The following is a 13,976-nucleotide window of genomic DNA, read 5'->3' on the forward strand; positions in this document are numbered from 1 at the left end:
GTACTATATTTATTCACGTATATTCTGTGGATATATGCATGGATGAACAGGCTTGGATGTACAGTATGTATATGGGTAGCTAAGTTGTACAGTAATTACTATATGGAAGGTAACAAACAGTACAAGTATGTACGCTGATATTTTTTGAAGTTCACCCTAAGTTTGACTCCTACTTTAGTGCATGAGGTAACCTCTTTTATGAATGAAAAGATTATAGAACAGACTTAATGTGCCATTTAATCTAACAAGTCGAATGAGAGCGCTAGCCAAGACAAGAAAAAAAACCCTAGCAACGGTGTAAAGTCCTATTTAAAACATTGTTCATATCATCAGAAGTCTGTGAATGTCATCTATAGACACAGTTCAAATGGTGATTCAGTTTGTTTGATGGAACTATGAGGTTGCCTTCGTTTTCTTTCTTTACCAAGATGTAATACATTAAGAAAATGTGTTCCCTTTTTGAAAAACCTGGACAATCAGACTCATCTCAATGAAATCAAGCGATTGCAGAGTGCATCTTTATCACAGTCAGTTCCCATAGAGACCCATAACACTTCAACATCACATGCCTTGTTCTTACTTGTTTTCCATATTTGTCTTTGCCATGTAACAACCAAGCGTTCTCATTTTAGACATGTAGTGTTATGCATATATGTGTTGAAGGACATATTACTTTCATTGTTTTTGTTAGTTTGGAATATAATATTTTTTTTCCTCAGATCATGATTTTAAGAAATTCTACATTTGATCAAATGTACATATAAACCGCCTAAATTTGTATTTTTGAAGGCACTTGAGGTAAAATCAGTCGTTTACTGTTCAGACTATTGTACACAGTATATGATGCAGAAACGACTGCACCACTAGATCTTTTCCTGTTTTTATCACATTTCTAACTTTTCTAAATTGAAAAGGACTGTCCTGACTACAGCGCAGGCTATAGGTCCAAACCAAATACAGTGTCACTTTTTGGTATTTGGCAAGTGGAGGAAAGATGGACCTGTAAATCAAAGGATTCTTTGAAACTGCAGCATGTGTGGTGTGATGTCAGATTTGACAACAAACCTTTATTTAAACAGGAACATTATCGTGGAGAGAAATGTCCGAGCTAAAGGTCCTGCTTTTTCAGGAAGAGGGAAATGAGAATATACATGTACATAGTTTACAAATTTGTCTCTGTTATATATATTTAGATAGGTGCTGTGTGAGCGGACGGTAAAACGGTTTTAAAAATCAGTCCGCAAACTGGCATAAAGCCTGGGAGACATTGTGCTTCTTGTGCGCCTGCAGTAACTGCATTGCTTTTCTACTGTGCTTCAAAGACACACACACACACACACACACACACACACACACACACACACACACACACACACACACACACACACACACACACACACACACACACACACACACACAAGTATGTAGCTCTCCATCCATCTCCAAACCGAGTGACCAACACACTTCACCAAGACTGTGATTGCGCCTTGAGGTGTAGGACGTAAAATCTGTGGGATCCTTCTATCGCAGATGTCCCGCCTGCTCAGCTCCTTCCCCGTGCGAGTTCCATAAGGGTATTTTTCAGTTGGTCGGCCATAGACTCTTAAGGGGTTTAGAAGGATAGGGACACAGACAGGCAAAAATGTGTGTGTGTGTGTGTGTGTGTGTGTGTGTGTGTGTGTGTGTGTGTGTGTGTGTGTGTGTGTGTGTGTGTGTGTGTGTGTGTGTGTGTGCAGGTGAGAAATCATGGTCATGCCAAAATTATTACTGAGGCATGTAGCTCCAGTCGGAAATTTGTCAATCTTTGCTTTTAGGACATTTATGCCAAATGCATTAATATGAAAATAATGTTTCAGTCCTGTAGACTGAAGGAATATCTATGCTAACAGGTTTCAGATTCTGAGATTAGAACATGTAACAGTACGTCCGTCTATGTCATATTGTATACAGGTCTTATTGATTTAGAGAGGATTTCTCTTCACTGCAATCACTGTAAACAAGAGACAATCTCCAGCACTTAGTTAGATTGGATTAAATTACAGTCTGCTATGCTGTGAATATCTGATAAGACAAAATTACACAACCGTTCTCAAGGTGACAAGTTGAGTGAATGCCTGATGAATCTAAAGCAGCAGCCAAGGACACAGACTGCTTGCTTCGCCAAGAAGAAAGCACCGCAGAACTGTCTCACTGTTACACCAGGGCTGCTCTCATCATGTGGTTTCACCGCTCACACAGAGGGAGCTGAAGTCCATCCAGCTAACCCACGATATTTAAGACTTAACTAAATAGGCTTTAGTATAATAGAATATCTTAAATATTGTGATGAGGGTTCATAGAGAGTGCCACATATGATGTGCAGTATACAAATAAAAGGAGTATATATAGACTTAGTTACTATTTTGTAAACTATAAATAAATGAACATGTTTAGGTGTATGTGTTCAGATGCAGTAACATTCATGTTCAACCCCTAAAGAAAAGGCTCTAAAGCAGCGGTCGGGAACCTATGGCTCGCGAGCCATATATGGCTCTTCCGGTGACGGCATATGGCTCCCAGACAATTTTGAGTTGAAAAAAAAAAAATCAGTTTGGAACTGATTTTAAAATACTTGTGATATTTCTTAATAATACTGTGTCATTTTAAAGTAAACAGAAATTAGTTTTGAAGATAAAGGTCACGGGTCACCCGTGGGTCGGGTAGGGAACCAATGGCTCGCGAGCATGTCTGGGTCATTGTAAAGGTGAAGAAATCTATTTTATCAGATAGCCAACTAGTTTATCCGCTTCAACCCTTGTAACGGAAAAGATGGCGAAAAGAAAAAAAGACGATGATTACCGTGCATTCCAGGCTGCGTGGACAGAGGAATTTGCATTTGTGGACAGAGCAGGATCTGCAGTATGTCTAATATGCAATGATAAAATTGCATCGATGAAACGGTCAAATATAAAGCGGCACTTCGATACGCACCATGCTTCATTTGCATCGAAATATCCAGCGAGGGACAGCAGGAAAAGGGCATGCGAGCAGCTACAGCGGAGAGTGCAGACGAGTTAGCAGCAACTACGTGTGTGGACCAGGCAAGGTGACGGGAATTCCGCTAGCTTTGCGGGTGCTTTGGCAATAGTAAGGATACTAAAAATACTATATGGCTCTCAATGAAATATATTTCGAAATATTTGGCCTTTATGGCTCTCCCAGTCAAAAAGGTTCCCGACCCCTGCTCTAAAGCATCGTCTACAATGGCGACCACTACAGGTGACTTACCAGTATCTTGGTGGTGTAGGCGCTGTTGATGGAGATGGAATTGACCAGTAAGTCCAGTGATTTGGGTGGCAGAGTTCCAGGATCTGGGATTTCTTTGTAGTGCACATCTCCAATGTAACACTGCACAGCCGTCATGCGGTTGGTGGTCAGCGTGCCTGTCTTGTCAGAACAGATGGCTGTAGCATTGCCCATCGTTTCACATGCATCCAGGTGACGCACCAGGTTGTTGTCTTTCATCATTTTCTGTTTGTAGGAAACGACATGATGATCAGGAATGAATGCATATTTGAAAATACTTTAAAATATTAGATTAGACTATTGGCTTAATAGGCACTACTTAAACTGCGCTGGCTATAATGGCCTCAATGCAAAAAGAGGGATGCTTACGCTTTAACATTGTATGTCAAAATGCGTATTTAATTCAAAGCAACGGTTGAAAAACATCTGGGAATTTCCCATTCTCAAAAATAACAAAAAACAAAACAAACAAATAAAACAACACAAAAATTCCTGAGAATATTTCACAGTAAACCGTAGTTAAAGATAGAGAACAGATTTAGGATGCATAGGTGAACACACTACCTTATATGTATATGTGGATCGCCCTTACAGCAAAAGTATAGCAGTGTACAACTCGTTCTCACTCCAAAACCCTTACATCATATGATGTGCCAGTGTCCCACGACCTGGGCTTTCAACTAGCAGTTGTATCAGTGTTAGACACTTAGAGGAAATGACAAGTGCAAGATTATCCACTTGGGTGGTTGGGAGGTGTGGTGGATGGGTCAAACAAATAGAAAGGACTTCATACTTTAGACTGTATGTCTTTCAATATTCTTCCTCACCTTGACAGAGTAGGCCAGGGAGATGGTGACAGCCAGCGGCAGCCCCTCTGGCACGGCCACCACTAACACCGTCACACCGATGATGAAGAATTTAACAAAGTATTGGATGTAGATGGGAGAGCACTCTGGCATCCAAGGGTTCTTCTGCATCACAAAGTTGTCAATACAAAAATACAGGACCAGGATGATGACTGTGACGGCTGACATGAGCAAACCTGAAAAAAAGATTCAAAATGTTATCAGCTGAGCAACAGGATGTCAAAAGGTAAGAGTGGAGTGACACTTTTATGTGATCCAAGGGTGAAAATGTGTCTCAAGGAAGATTCATAATTCCTCCTGTAACATAGATTTGTTTTGGTATGGGGAGCAAATACAAGCCTATGAAAAATATGGGGAGAACCTTTAACGGTCCCAGATGGGCCGAGAGGGATTAAAACGTACAGCCTTGTTGCTGTGAGGCAACAGCACTAACCACTGAGCCACCATGTTGCCTTAACAGAATTGGAGAGACCCTAACCAGAACCACTTATCACTCTTTCTTCGTCCTTCCTCATAATAATATGCAATCTCGGGTTGGAAAAATAAGCATGTGAAAGATTCTACAGAGGCTAGAAAGTCCAGATGCCATCATCAAAGATGGCAGGTAGCTTTCTTTAACACGTCTCCTGGCTCTGTTTGTGCATCCATACATAGAGGCTGATACATTAACTTGCATGGTGTAAATGCAATGCAGTCACGTAAGCTATACAAATTTCATGATATCTGGGCGAATAAAACACACCTGGTGTCAGGTAAATACAGTGTATACTGTACAGAGCAGAGAAGCTGCAGTAACTGAGACCCTGAAGTGTATTAAGACGAAGCGTTTTTCATGCCAGACCCACAGGGAGGCCATGTGACCCTACAGTGCTGCTTGTATGCTAACCCATCCACGGTATTTAATTGTTCTGACGCCACGTCCTTATTCCATCACTCACACCAAGAGTCTGATGTACAAACCCACTGTAAAAACAAAGACTTCTTTCAGGGATTCTTAGAAAATGAGAAAAACTAAACTTTTTAATAATAAAAAAAAAAGAAAACGGCTCTTTAAAGAAAGCATTGGTAAAAACGTATTAAAGAACAGGCAGAAGAATTATAATTCTCCCATACTGGTCCAGAAACCCCTTCCTTTGTTGCATTAAGTATTTTAGGTATGTAATATTCATTGCAATCATTTGTTCAATTTGTATTATGTTGCTGTCGCGAGGACACCCACAGAGTGGGCTTGAATGGCATATGGACATTTGTTACTAAAAACGCTTAGACATCAACTCCTTGGTGGCATAAATTGCTTTAAATGGCAATATAAGCAATTGATTGATTGTGGTATAGATTGAAGTGAAAAAGCATAACGACAAGCATAATGCGCTCTCAGTTCTTCCCACTACAATCACTCAGCAAGTCCCTGGAGGGAAGGCCATTTAGAAAAAATAAAGTTAACAGGCTCTTCTACAGTTCCATAACAATAACTTCAGCATTCTTCTAGACTACTCTGATTGCTTTAAGGGACAAAGAAATGAGTCTTATCAGTGCAACATCGTGCTTTGTTGAACAGCATGAATGCTCAGTGCCTTGTTGTCCCTGATTTAACTGCCTGACTGAGTGACAGACTTGTCCGTGTGCACTTTGCCGTACCTGCTTTGCCAATCTGGACAGCCAGTTTGGTCAGCTTCCCTTGGAGCACAGACTTCTCTTTCTTCGAAACAGACGGCTTCTTCTTCTCTTTCTCGTCGGACTCTCCACCTTCAGCACTCTTCAGAGGCTGCATCTCCATGGCAGCTGCTCCATCCTGCTTCTTCACTGTAAACACCACAACAACAACAAAAAAGATAGCAGTAGCATCAGAAATGTAAATTAGACCAAGGGAGCGAAAAGGAACAGGAAGCCAGGCTTCAACAGCCAGGTTTTTACACTAGCAAAGAAATACAGTTTAGATTCAAAACCAAGAAGAGATCATATGACATTGGTATGTATTAAGCTTTTTACATACCATATTAGGATTTGTTAATGTTTGTCCCTGCATTGTCTTTGTGGTGAAATCACAGTCTATGCTGTGGACCTTGTTTCTGTGTAGATAATGAAAGCTAAAAATTCATGATGATGTAGGTCTTCTTTTGTTGAAGTAAGGGTTGAGTTTCTTATTATTCAAGCTGTTTTTTTCCTTCACAAACACATATTTACAGTAAGTCATGAATAATTCAGTGGTCCTACATCCAAGGCGAAAGCCATGGTCACAGATTATTTAGGCACCGATATAGGGAAATATTATATACAATGTAGCATATTTCACACACAAGGAAAATTCACTCTGCTTCACATAAAAAATAATCAAAATACAAAAGAACCAGATAAGAAAAGATTCAAAATTCATAAAAGGGATGAAGTCTAAAAAAAGCATAATTCATAATATAAATTTTCCGTCCAAAATAGAGTCTCAAGCCTTCTAGATGTTTGTTAATTACTATTAGCATAATTACGATTAAGTTAAGTTGTTTAGCTGTTTTCTTTTTACTCTGGAAACACTTCACAGATCATTTTCAAATGACTTTGTGGGTGTAGAGGACTCAAATTCTAAAAGCAAGACAAAAACATATAGCCTTTATCCATTGAGTGATGTACAGGATAGACCATAATATATAGATAGCAGCAGTGCTTTAAAAGCAACTTCATACCATACTGGAGGCCAGAGCAGAGATCTAAGGTGAAGAAAGCTGTTCTGACAATAATATGACCACAGAACTGCATGAGAAAAATACACAATATTGAAAGCTCATCTCTTATAATTATAATGCCATGAAACTACAGGAATGATTGGAAATCCCCAAATAGTAGAACTTTGTACTTGAAAGTGATCAAACATTCCAATAAAACAAAACACCTCAGGGAGGAGGCCGGAACAACCACAACACAAATGCTGCAGACCGCGACAGACATGTTTTTGAAACGACTGTCTTTGTTGTGCTCAAAAAACTAAATTGAAACTGATTCCAGATGTCAACACGTTCAAATCCACTCAGTGATTGATCATTTGCTAAAAAACTGGGATCTATTTATTTTACATATACTTAATCTATCTTCACACTTTGAGAATATCTGATATTCTGTCTATTTATACTCTGAGATTGTTTTTGTAGTGTGACAAAAACAAGATTACTTGTTTTCTGTAAAAAAAAAAAAAAAGACTTCACTCCGTCTCCATCTCTCTCCTCCTAACAAACATACAGTACAGTGCTTCTCTGTTAATGAAGCCCATTACCAAGACTCATCGCAGCCCAGTTTTCCAATCACAATGACGCATGTATTATGTTTGCTCCTTTTAATGTTGAACATTTGTCTTATGTCTCTCTGTTTGTGCATTTTGTTTTTTCACCCCCATGACACAAGACAGGAAGTGTCTCTGTTCAACTGTACGCAGCAGAAGAGCAAGATCAAACACCCGATGTTAATACGAGCTCAGGATAAAGGTTTGTCTTCTGATGCTGATGTATTGAACACTGTAAACATAGTATGAAGGTGTCAAGAGTCTTCATTTACCCTTTTGCCCCTTTGCTTCGGGGACACTGACTTGCTTAGCTTGTGCCTCTTAGTCCATCTCACCATGCTTTTCCAGTGCCGGTTGATTTAGAATTTCTATTTAAGTGAAAATAATGCTTAGACTTTAGCAGTGTGGGTCTTTTTCTTGATGATGAGCTTCAAGTTTTCCGAAATTTGTGCATAGTTTCATTTCTTGAGTGTATACAAATATTTTCTTTCCAGGAATGCCATCACAATCACCCAGTTTTTCATAATGCAAATATAGAAATGTTACAATAATTTCATGGGCCATAGGCTCAATCACCATTGTGTTACCTCCTGCGCAGACAGTGACTAAAATCATAGTGACTCATTTATTTAAAGGAGTGGTGAACAATTTCAAAGTTGTAATTTTTAAATGACAGAAAGATTTGTCCTTTCACTTGTGCAATCAAAAATCTTGAATTAATTAAATAATGAATTCTGTTTTTTTAAACATATTTTATTAGTCACATCTAATACATTTGAAGGCACCTGTTTGGTAACCTAGGATGAGCATTTTTCATTTTTTTTAAATAATTTGATTGATAGATTAATAATGATAAAATGAACGTTATTGTAGTGACCATCAACGCCACCGTATCACTTTTAATTACAGACAATTGACGTCATAGCATGTTGGGAAAATTTCATGAAACAGTGAAAAGGGGAAACCAGGGTGTGGTATACAACATGAGTTCTCAGAGGACAGCTTTGAGCGTTTTTGGTGGAAAGGGAAACACCAAGTAAGCAGGATACAGTAGTTGAGGGACAGATTTCTGTTTTCTCGTAGAGATCAGGACAAGTCAACAACACAGCAAGAACAACAACAAAACAACAGACAAGGGACAACACATTAGTGACAGACAGAGTGAAGAGGAGGGATTTTCTACTCTATTTGAACATAGGTAAAACCTGGGTCAAACACTGACATTCTCTGGGATTTACTTCAACAGTTGGAATCTAAATTAGCACTGTACAATAACTTGAGACAGCTGGATCAAATAAAGCAATGCGGGACTTTCCTGCATTTGACCCAGAGCTTACACCACACTCCATAGAAGGGAAACAATGAGGAGAAGGAGAAGAAGAAGAAGAAGAAGAAGAAGAAGAAGAAGAAGAAGAGAGGGGAGGAGGAGAAGGAGGAAGAGAGAAAGCAGGGGAGGAGAGAGTGAAAGATATGGTTTGGTTACCTTTAATCTGGTTGCTCTCCATATTGCCATCTTGCATTTTACCTATGATGGAGACATACAAGACAATAACAACAAAAATAACCAAGGCAGACAAGTCAACAAAGTATCACCACAGAGACAGCACACACAGTGAGAACCAAAACCCACAAACAGGGAGACAGGAAAATGACTTTTAATACAACGTCTCTGTGACAGTCACATAGAAAGGCTTGTGATATGTAAATGATGTAATGTAAGCAGAAGCTACAGCAAGAGGCTACAAACAAACACTCTAGTGTGCAGATTGTCTTATATTAAATGGGGGGAAATAAGGTTTTAATAGATGCTATTGTATTGCATAAGGAAGTAACCAGGTAATTCAATATTTTGACATCAAAATATATTGTGTGTAACATGATATTATGCTGAACATTAAAAAAAATAAATAAATAAAAAAAGCACACTGTCTGCAGAATTTTTAAATACTGTAACATTATGAGCACAGGTAATTCCAAACGCATTATCAACAGTACGAGTAAAAACGTCAGTGGGGAAGAGTGCACCACAAACACACGCACACAGCACGCACATACAAGTATCACACACGCAAAACAAGAGGACAGCATGCATAAGAAGAAAATTCAGAAGGCACATGCAAGATCACACGATAAGAGGGAAGCAGACTGGAGAGATGAACAATGCACATGGAGAGAGAGGGGAGAGAGAGAGAGACAGAAGGAAAAGCCTCCCACATGGCAAAGTTACATAAGAACAACAGAAAGAAAATCAAACGGTAAGTTCAGGGACAGTGAATTTATTATGCCGTTGGATTCTGCTTACACAGGGAGCGAACTTAGAGTGAACTTAATTTAAATGTGTGCTCCAATGACACATTGGTATTGTTTTAAATTGCAGAATCAACTTGCTGGTAGTGTAACAGAGCTGCTAAGACTAAACACAGTATCACCTTGCAAGCTCATGAAACATAAAACTAAAAGTTAGAGTCTTGTGTTTTCTCGCTAAATGTATACATAATGTTTACAATATAAGACATACTAATTAAGAAAGCATTTATTATATGCTGCAGAGTTAATCCCATTATCTACCCAGGCTATAATTATGGAGATATGCACTGTTTGTCTCAGTGGTTTGCAGGCTAGAAATTGCACAAAATCCGTCTTTTCGTGCTTTTGTACTTAAATTTCACCTAGAAAATTGCTCAGGTAGAGCTAGAAGACCAGATTTTCTCAGAATCTTCGGCATGTGTGGAGAATAAATGGTTCGCTTCACCTCCACTTCCACATTAGCCAGTTCCCTGGAGTCACAATAAAGCTGAAGATGACAAATCACTCTGTTCCACTCCACGACAGCACAAGGTCATCATTACAGTGCAAATCACGTGCCCCTGCCTTAAGTACAAACATTTTCAGGCTGCTCTCCACGGAGACCATGATAAAAGAGAACCCGGTGCAACAATGAGTGAAGTTAATCTTTTGCGTCTTGTCCAGCTAACACAGAAGTGGAGGATTTGCACTAAGTGATCTCCTACGACACCGAACTAAGGAAATGGCCCTACAGTTGGATTTCGCCACCATGCTATGCATATACATTAACAGCATTACAAGACAAAGGGAAGAGAAAACAAAGGGGAAACTAGACTAATGTCTACAACTACAAGAGGATTGACAGCATGGATTCAAAGGGTTCAACAAAACTGAAAGAAGAGATAGAGCAGAGCAGAAGGTGAGCACCCATGACAGGAGGCATGTTGAGAATGGAGAAGGTAGGAGGAGTCAAAAGTCACGACAGAAAGAGGTCAGTGATCAGAGGTTTTTGTCAACCTACCATTAATTAGGCTGGCACTGCCAGGGGCATTAATGCCTGCAGCCCCATCCGTGGCTATAGTTGCGATGGGGTGGATAGGGGGATGGGAGCAGTCTAGCCAGTAACAATGAAGGCCGAACACAAATGAACATAACACAGACACACGCGCCCACACACAAACACCCGCATGTGCACACACAAGACAATGAACAGAAATAACATGGTTATAGCACAGAGTTTCAGCATATGTAGATTGTATTTGAATACTAAAGTGTTGTGATCAGTGTGGTTAAAACATGTGTAATGTACCTATTATTTACGTAATCATATGTATGTTTTCTAATTTAATAAATGTTATGTTAATGGGTGTAACATTGGACAGACATGATGAAATCTGAACATAACCTATATGAAAAAAAAAACAATATCATAACATGTGAAACCAAATCTACAAAAAAAGACAAACCTATTATAAGTTGGTTTTATAAATATTTTCTTCAAGATACTGAATGTGCTGTCTGTAATAGCATGTATAGTAAACACTAGTGTAATTCTGCATTCATTGTCATTTTTGTGTAATTGTTGCAATGTAAAGTTCAATTAAACCATGTTATTCATGTAATATCTGTTAGCATCACAAAATCAAAATTTGAGCAGAAAATCTGAAACAAATTAGATAAAAAAAAAAGTGATGCATAGCCAATCTGAAAATTAACTCTAAATAAAAATTAAATGGGCTAACTTATCAGCCAGGGAAATACACATGTGCCAACCAGTTAACTGACGGGGCGAATGAAATGTCCTCGAGTAAATATGAGAAGGTGCCAAATATTTGTTGAGTTTTGAGTTTTCGTTTTTTAAAACCTGGAATAGATCTCACAAGGATATGTTAACGTCTTTTGACAGCAGTCACATAAACTATGATGACTGGAAAAGGGAAATTCAATTGAAGGTCAATAATTGTTTCCCTGTGTCCTTATGGTTTCTGTGTCTAGAGTTCATTGTTAACGACAACTCAATGACTTACACCGGCTTGGACCTTTAATCACAAATCTATACTAAATTTATTATCAAATAATAAGCAGTTGATTTCTTTAAAGACACAGCATCTCGTTTATTTTAGTTCAAATTATTTAAAAAAAGAGTATCAGCTGCCAAAAGTAATCAATTTATAATTGTGTAGTCTTAATACAACTTTAAATTAAGTTTTTAAAGTTATATAAATTAGTCCAGCCATAATTGAAGTATTAAGTGCAAAATGTAGGGTAGGATTTTTTTGAACAATTTAAAGGACCTCTCTAGCAGTGAAACTTTGAAAATACTAATTTGATAAATTCTGCAACTTTAAATCAAAGATCGAGGAAAATCAATGATTTATTAAAATAAAATACTTTTCATTGAATGACAGTTGAAATCTGAATAAATTTGTAAAGATTAATGACAGATTGAGTGATTCACTGTACAATCGGGGTATTTTTTCTGGTTTGATCCATCGAATCAGATGGATTAAACTTGGGAAAATAATGCATATGTTGTCGATGCGCTACAAATACAGGTACAAAGAAAAACATGTATAGTATTTGTTAGTGTTCAGATCAGAGGAAGAAAGTTGTACCCACAAGGGAACACATGTTTTACTGTCACCTTGTTTAATGTAAAAATTCAAGCGCAATGTAAGCACTGAAGCAAAATGCTTCAACACCTATAGTATGCTATGCATGCACGATACTGAGGTACCTGCTCATTGAAACTACAGCGCTGACCGAAGAGGCGCTGGTAACACAACTGATGTTAAAATATGTATATTTAAATATGTGAGATGTAAAAATAACATCTTACAAAAGCTTATACTGTCTACTTTACTCTCTACTGCTGGTACATGTGCTGTACACCTGCAATGCTGTCGCTCTCATGTCATTGTTGTGTAACACAGAAATGAGACGAGTCTGACAGCCTTTGTTTACTTGTGGCATTCAATACGTCTTTGAAACAGGACTGATGTTGAATGCTAGCTAGTTAGTTTGATGAGTGCAGAGCCTGTTATATGGTAAGAGGATTATGCATTGTGAAATGTGTCATCTGTCAACACGTGAAGGGATGCAGTGTTGTGAGGATGAGGCTTCTCCTGTTTAAGTGAGGAATTAAACTGGGGGAAGGGTGCTCGGCTACAGGAGAGGGGTGTAGAGTAGCGGTGGTTTATTGGTGGTCATTCGGGGTTAACGCTCAAAAGGATCAAGTACCACTCCCAGGGGTCAGAGAAAGGTGATACTCTACCTGTGTTCTGGTGTCCGTCTTCCACTGCCCCTCCTTCGAAGAGAATTTGGATGGATAGAGAGTAAGGACAACAATGCACTTGAACCCACAGAACCTGGAGACTCGGCTCACAAGTGTACCACCAATACTCGGTTCATATAGTATTTATACACATTCAGCAAAGAGGCTTAATGTCTACGAATACCTACAAAAGGTCCATACAGTTCACATGAGTTTAACAGGTGGACATTTGTTCATTTGTGAGTTTAATGTTTAGAACCCTTTTGATAACAAGGACAGTTAAAAACACGGATATGATGCAATGAGAGCACACAGTTAGACTTACAGGACATAAGGTAATGAAATGACAAAAGCTTTTTTTCAAGTATATATATATAGGCTGCTGAACAAAAAACAAATTACCTCAGTGCTCCTGAAGCAGCCACAGAAAATAACATTTATATAACATATAATGATCTTTCTTACCTTTCTTTTCTTTCTTCTCCTCTTCCTCTGTTCCGGCCCCCAGCAGGGTGAAGATGATTCCAGTCTGAGAGTTGACACCAACAGCAGTCACCACCATACGCCCTGACCCCTCCATCACATGGGTGCCTGGTAAGAGCGCAGCAGGGTGTTAAAGGGTATCACATTTAGAGACATTGTTTTTTTTGTGTTTGCTAAACAAAATAGTGACATTCTTTGCATTCCTGCCACGATCGTGTGCATTTCCTCACACTACAGTTAAAAAAAAATAGAGATTAAAAGTAATGAATTGAGCTGATTGGTGACCTGTTGCTAAAAACAAAACTATCTATACTCATCATCTCTACGTACAATGGTGAAATTACACCAAATGGCGATTCTTAATTCCCTATTTGGGCTATTTTTCCTTGAATCGTTTTTTGTACAGTATGGAAGTGTAAAAGTATTCACCGGCTGTGTTCAAACATCATTACATTCGAAAGTTAGCGCGTTATTCTCATTCACTCTTTAATTGTAAATCCAAGGTGCTGCATTAGAA

General features: G+C 38.6%; 1 protein-coding gene across 14 annotated transcripts in view; it reads right to left on the minus strand.

Moving 5' to 3' along the window:
- The window catches only part of atp2b2 (ATPase plasma membrane Ca2+ transporting 2), a 125,879-nt gene that overhangs the window by 26,406 nt on the left and 85,497 nt on the right, over window positions 1-13,976 (minus strand). For 5 of the 14 annotated variants that reach the window (XM_068712313.1, XM_068712314.1, XM_068712312.1 and 2 more), the window contains 7 exons: window positions 13,442-13,567; window positions 12,977-13,009; window positions 10,724-10,816; window positions 8,900-8,941; window positions 5,790-5,954; window positions 4,113-4,327; window positions 3,268-3,510 (listed from right to left, as the gene is read on the minus strand). In XM_068712313.1, coding sequence (XP_068568414.1) covers window positions 3,268-3,510; window positions 4,113-4,327; window positions 5,790-5,954; window positions 8,900-8,941; window positions 10,724-10,816; window positions 12,977-13,009; window positions 13,442-13,567 — 917 coding nt within the window. The remainder of the gene's footprint in view (window positions 1-3,267; window positions 3,511-4,112; window positions 4,328-5,789; window positions 5,955-8,899; window positions 8,942-10,723; window positions 10,817-12,976; window positions 13,010-13,441; window positions 13,568-13,976) is intronic. The other 9 variants (XM_068712319.1, XM_068712326.1, XM_068712324.1 and 6 more) reach the window with 5 other exon arrangements.

Source organism: Cebidichthys violaceus, unplaced genomic scaffold, assembly GCF_023349555.1.
Source record: "Cebidichthys violaceus isolate CVI_PGR_0920_01 unplaced genomic scaffold, fCebVio1.0.p SCAF_17, whole genome shotgun sequence".
Taxonomy (NCBI): domain Eukaryota; kingdom Metazoa; phylum Chordata; class Actinopteri; order Perciformes; family Stichaeidae; genus Cebidichthys; species Cebidichthys violaceus.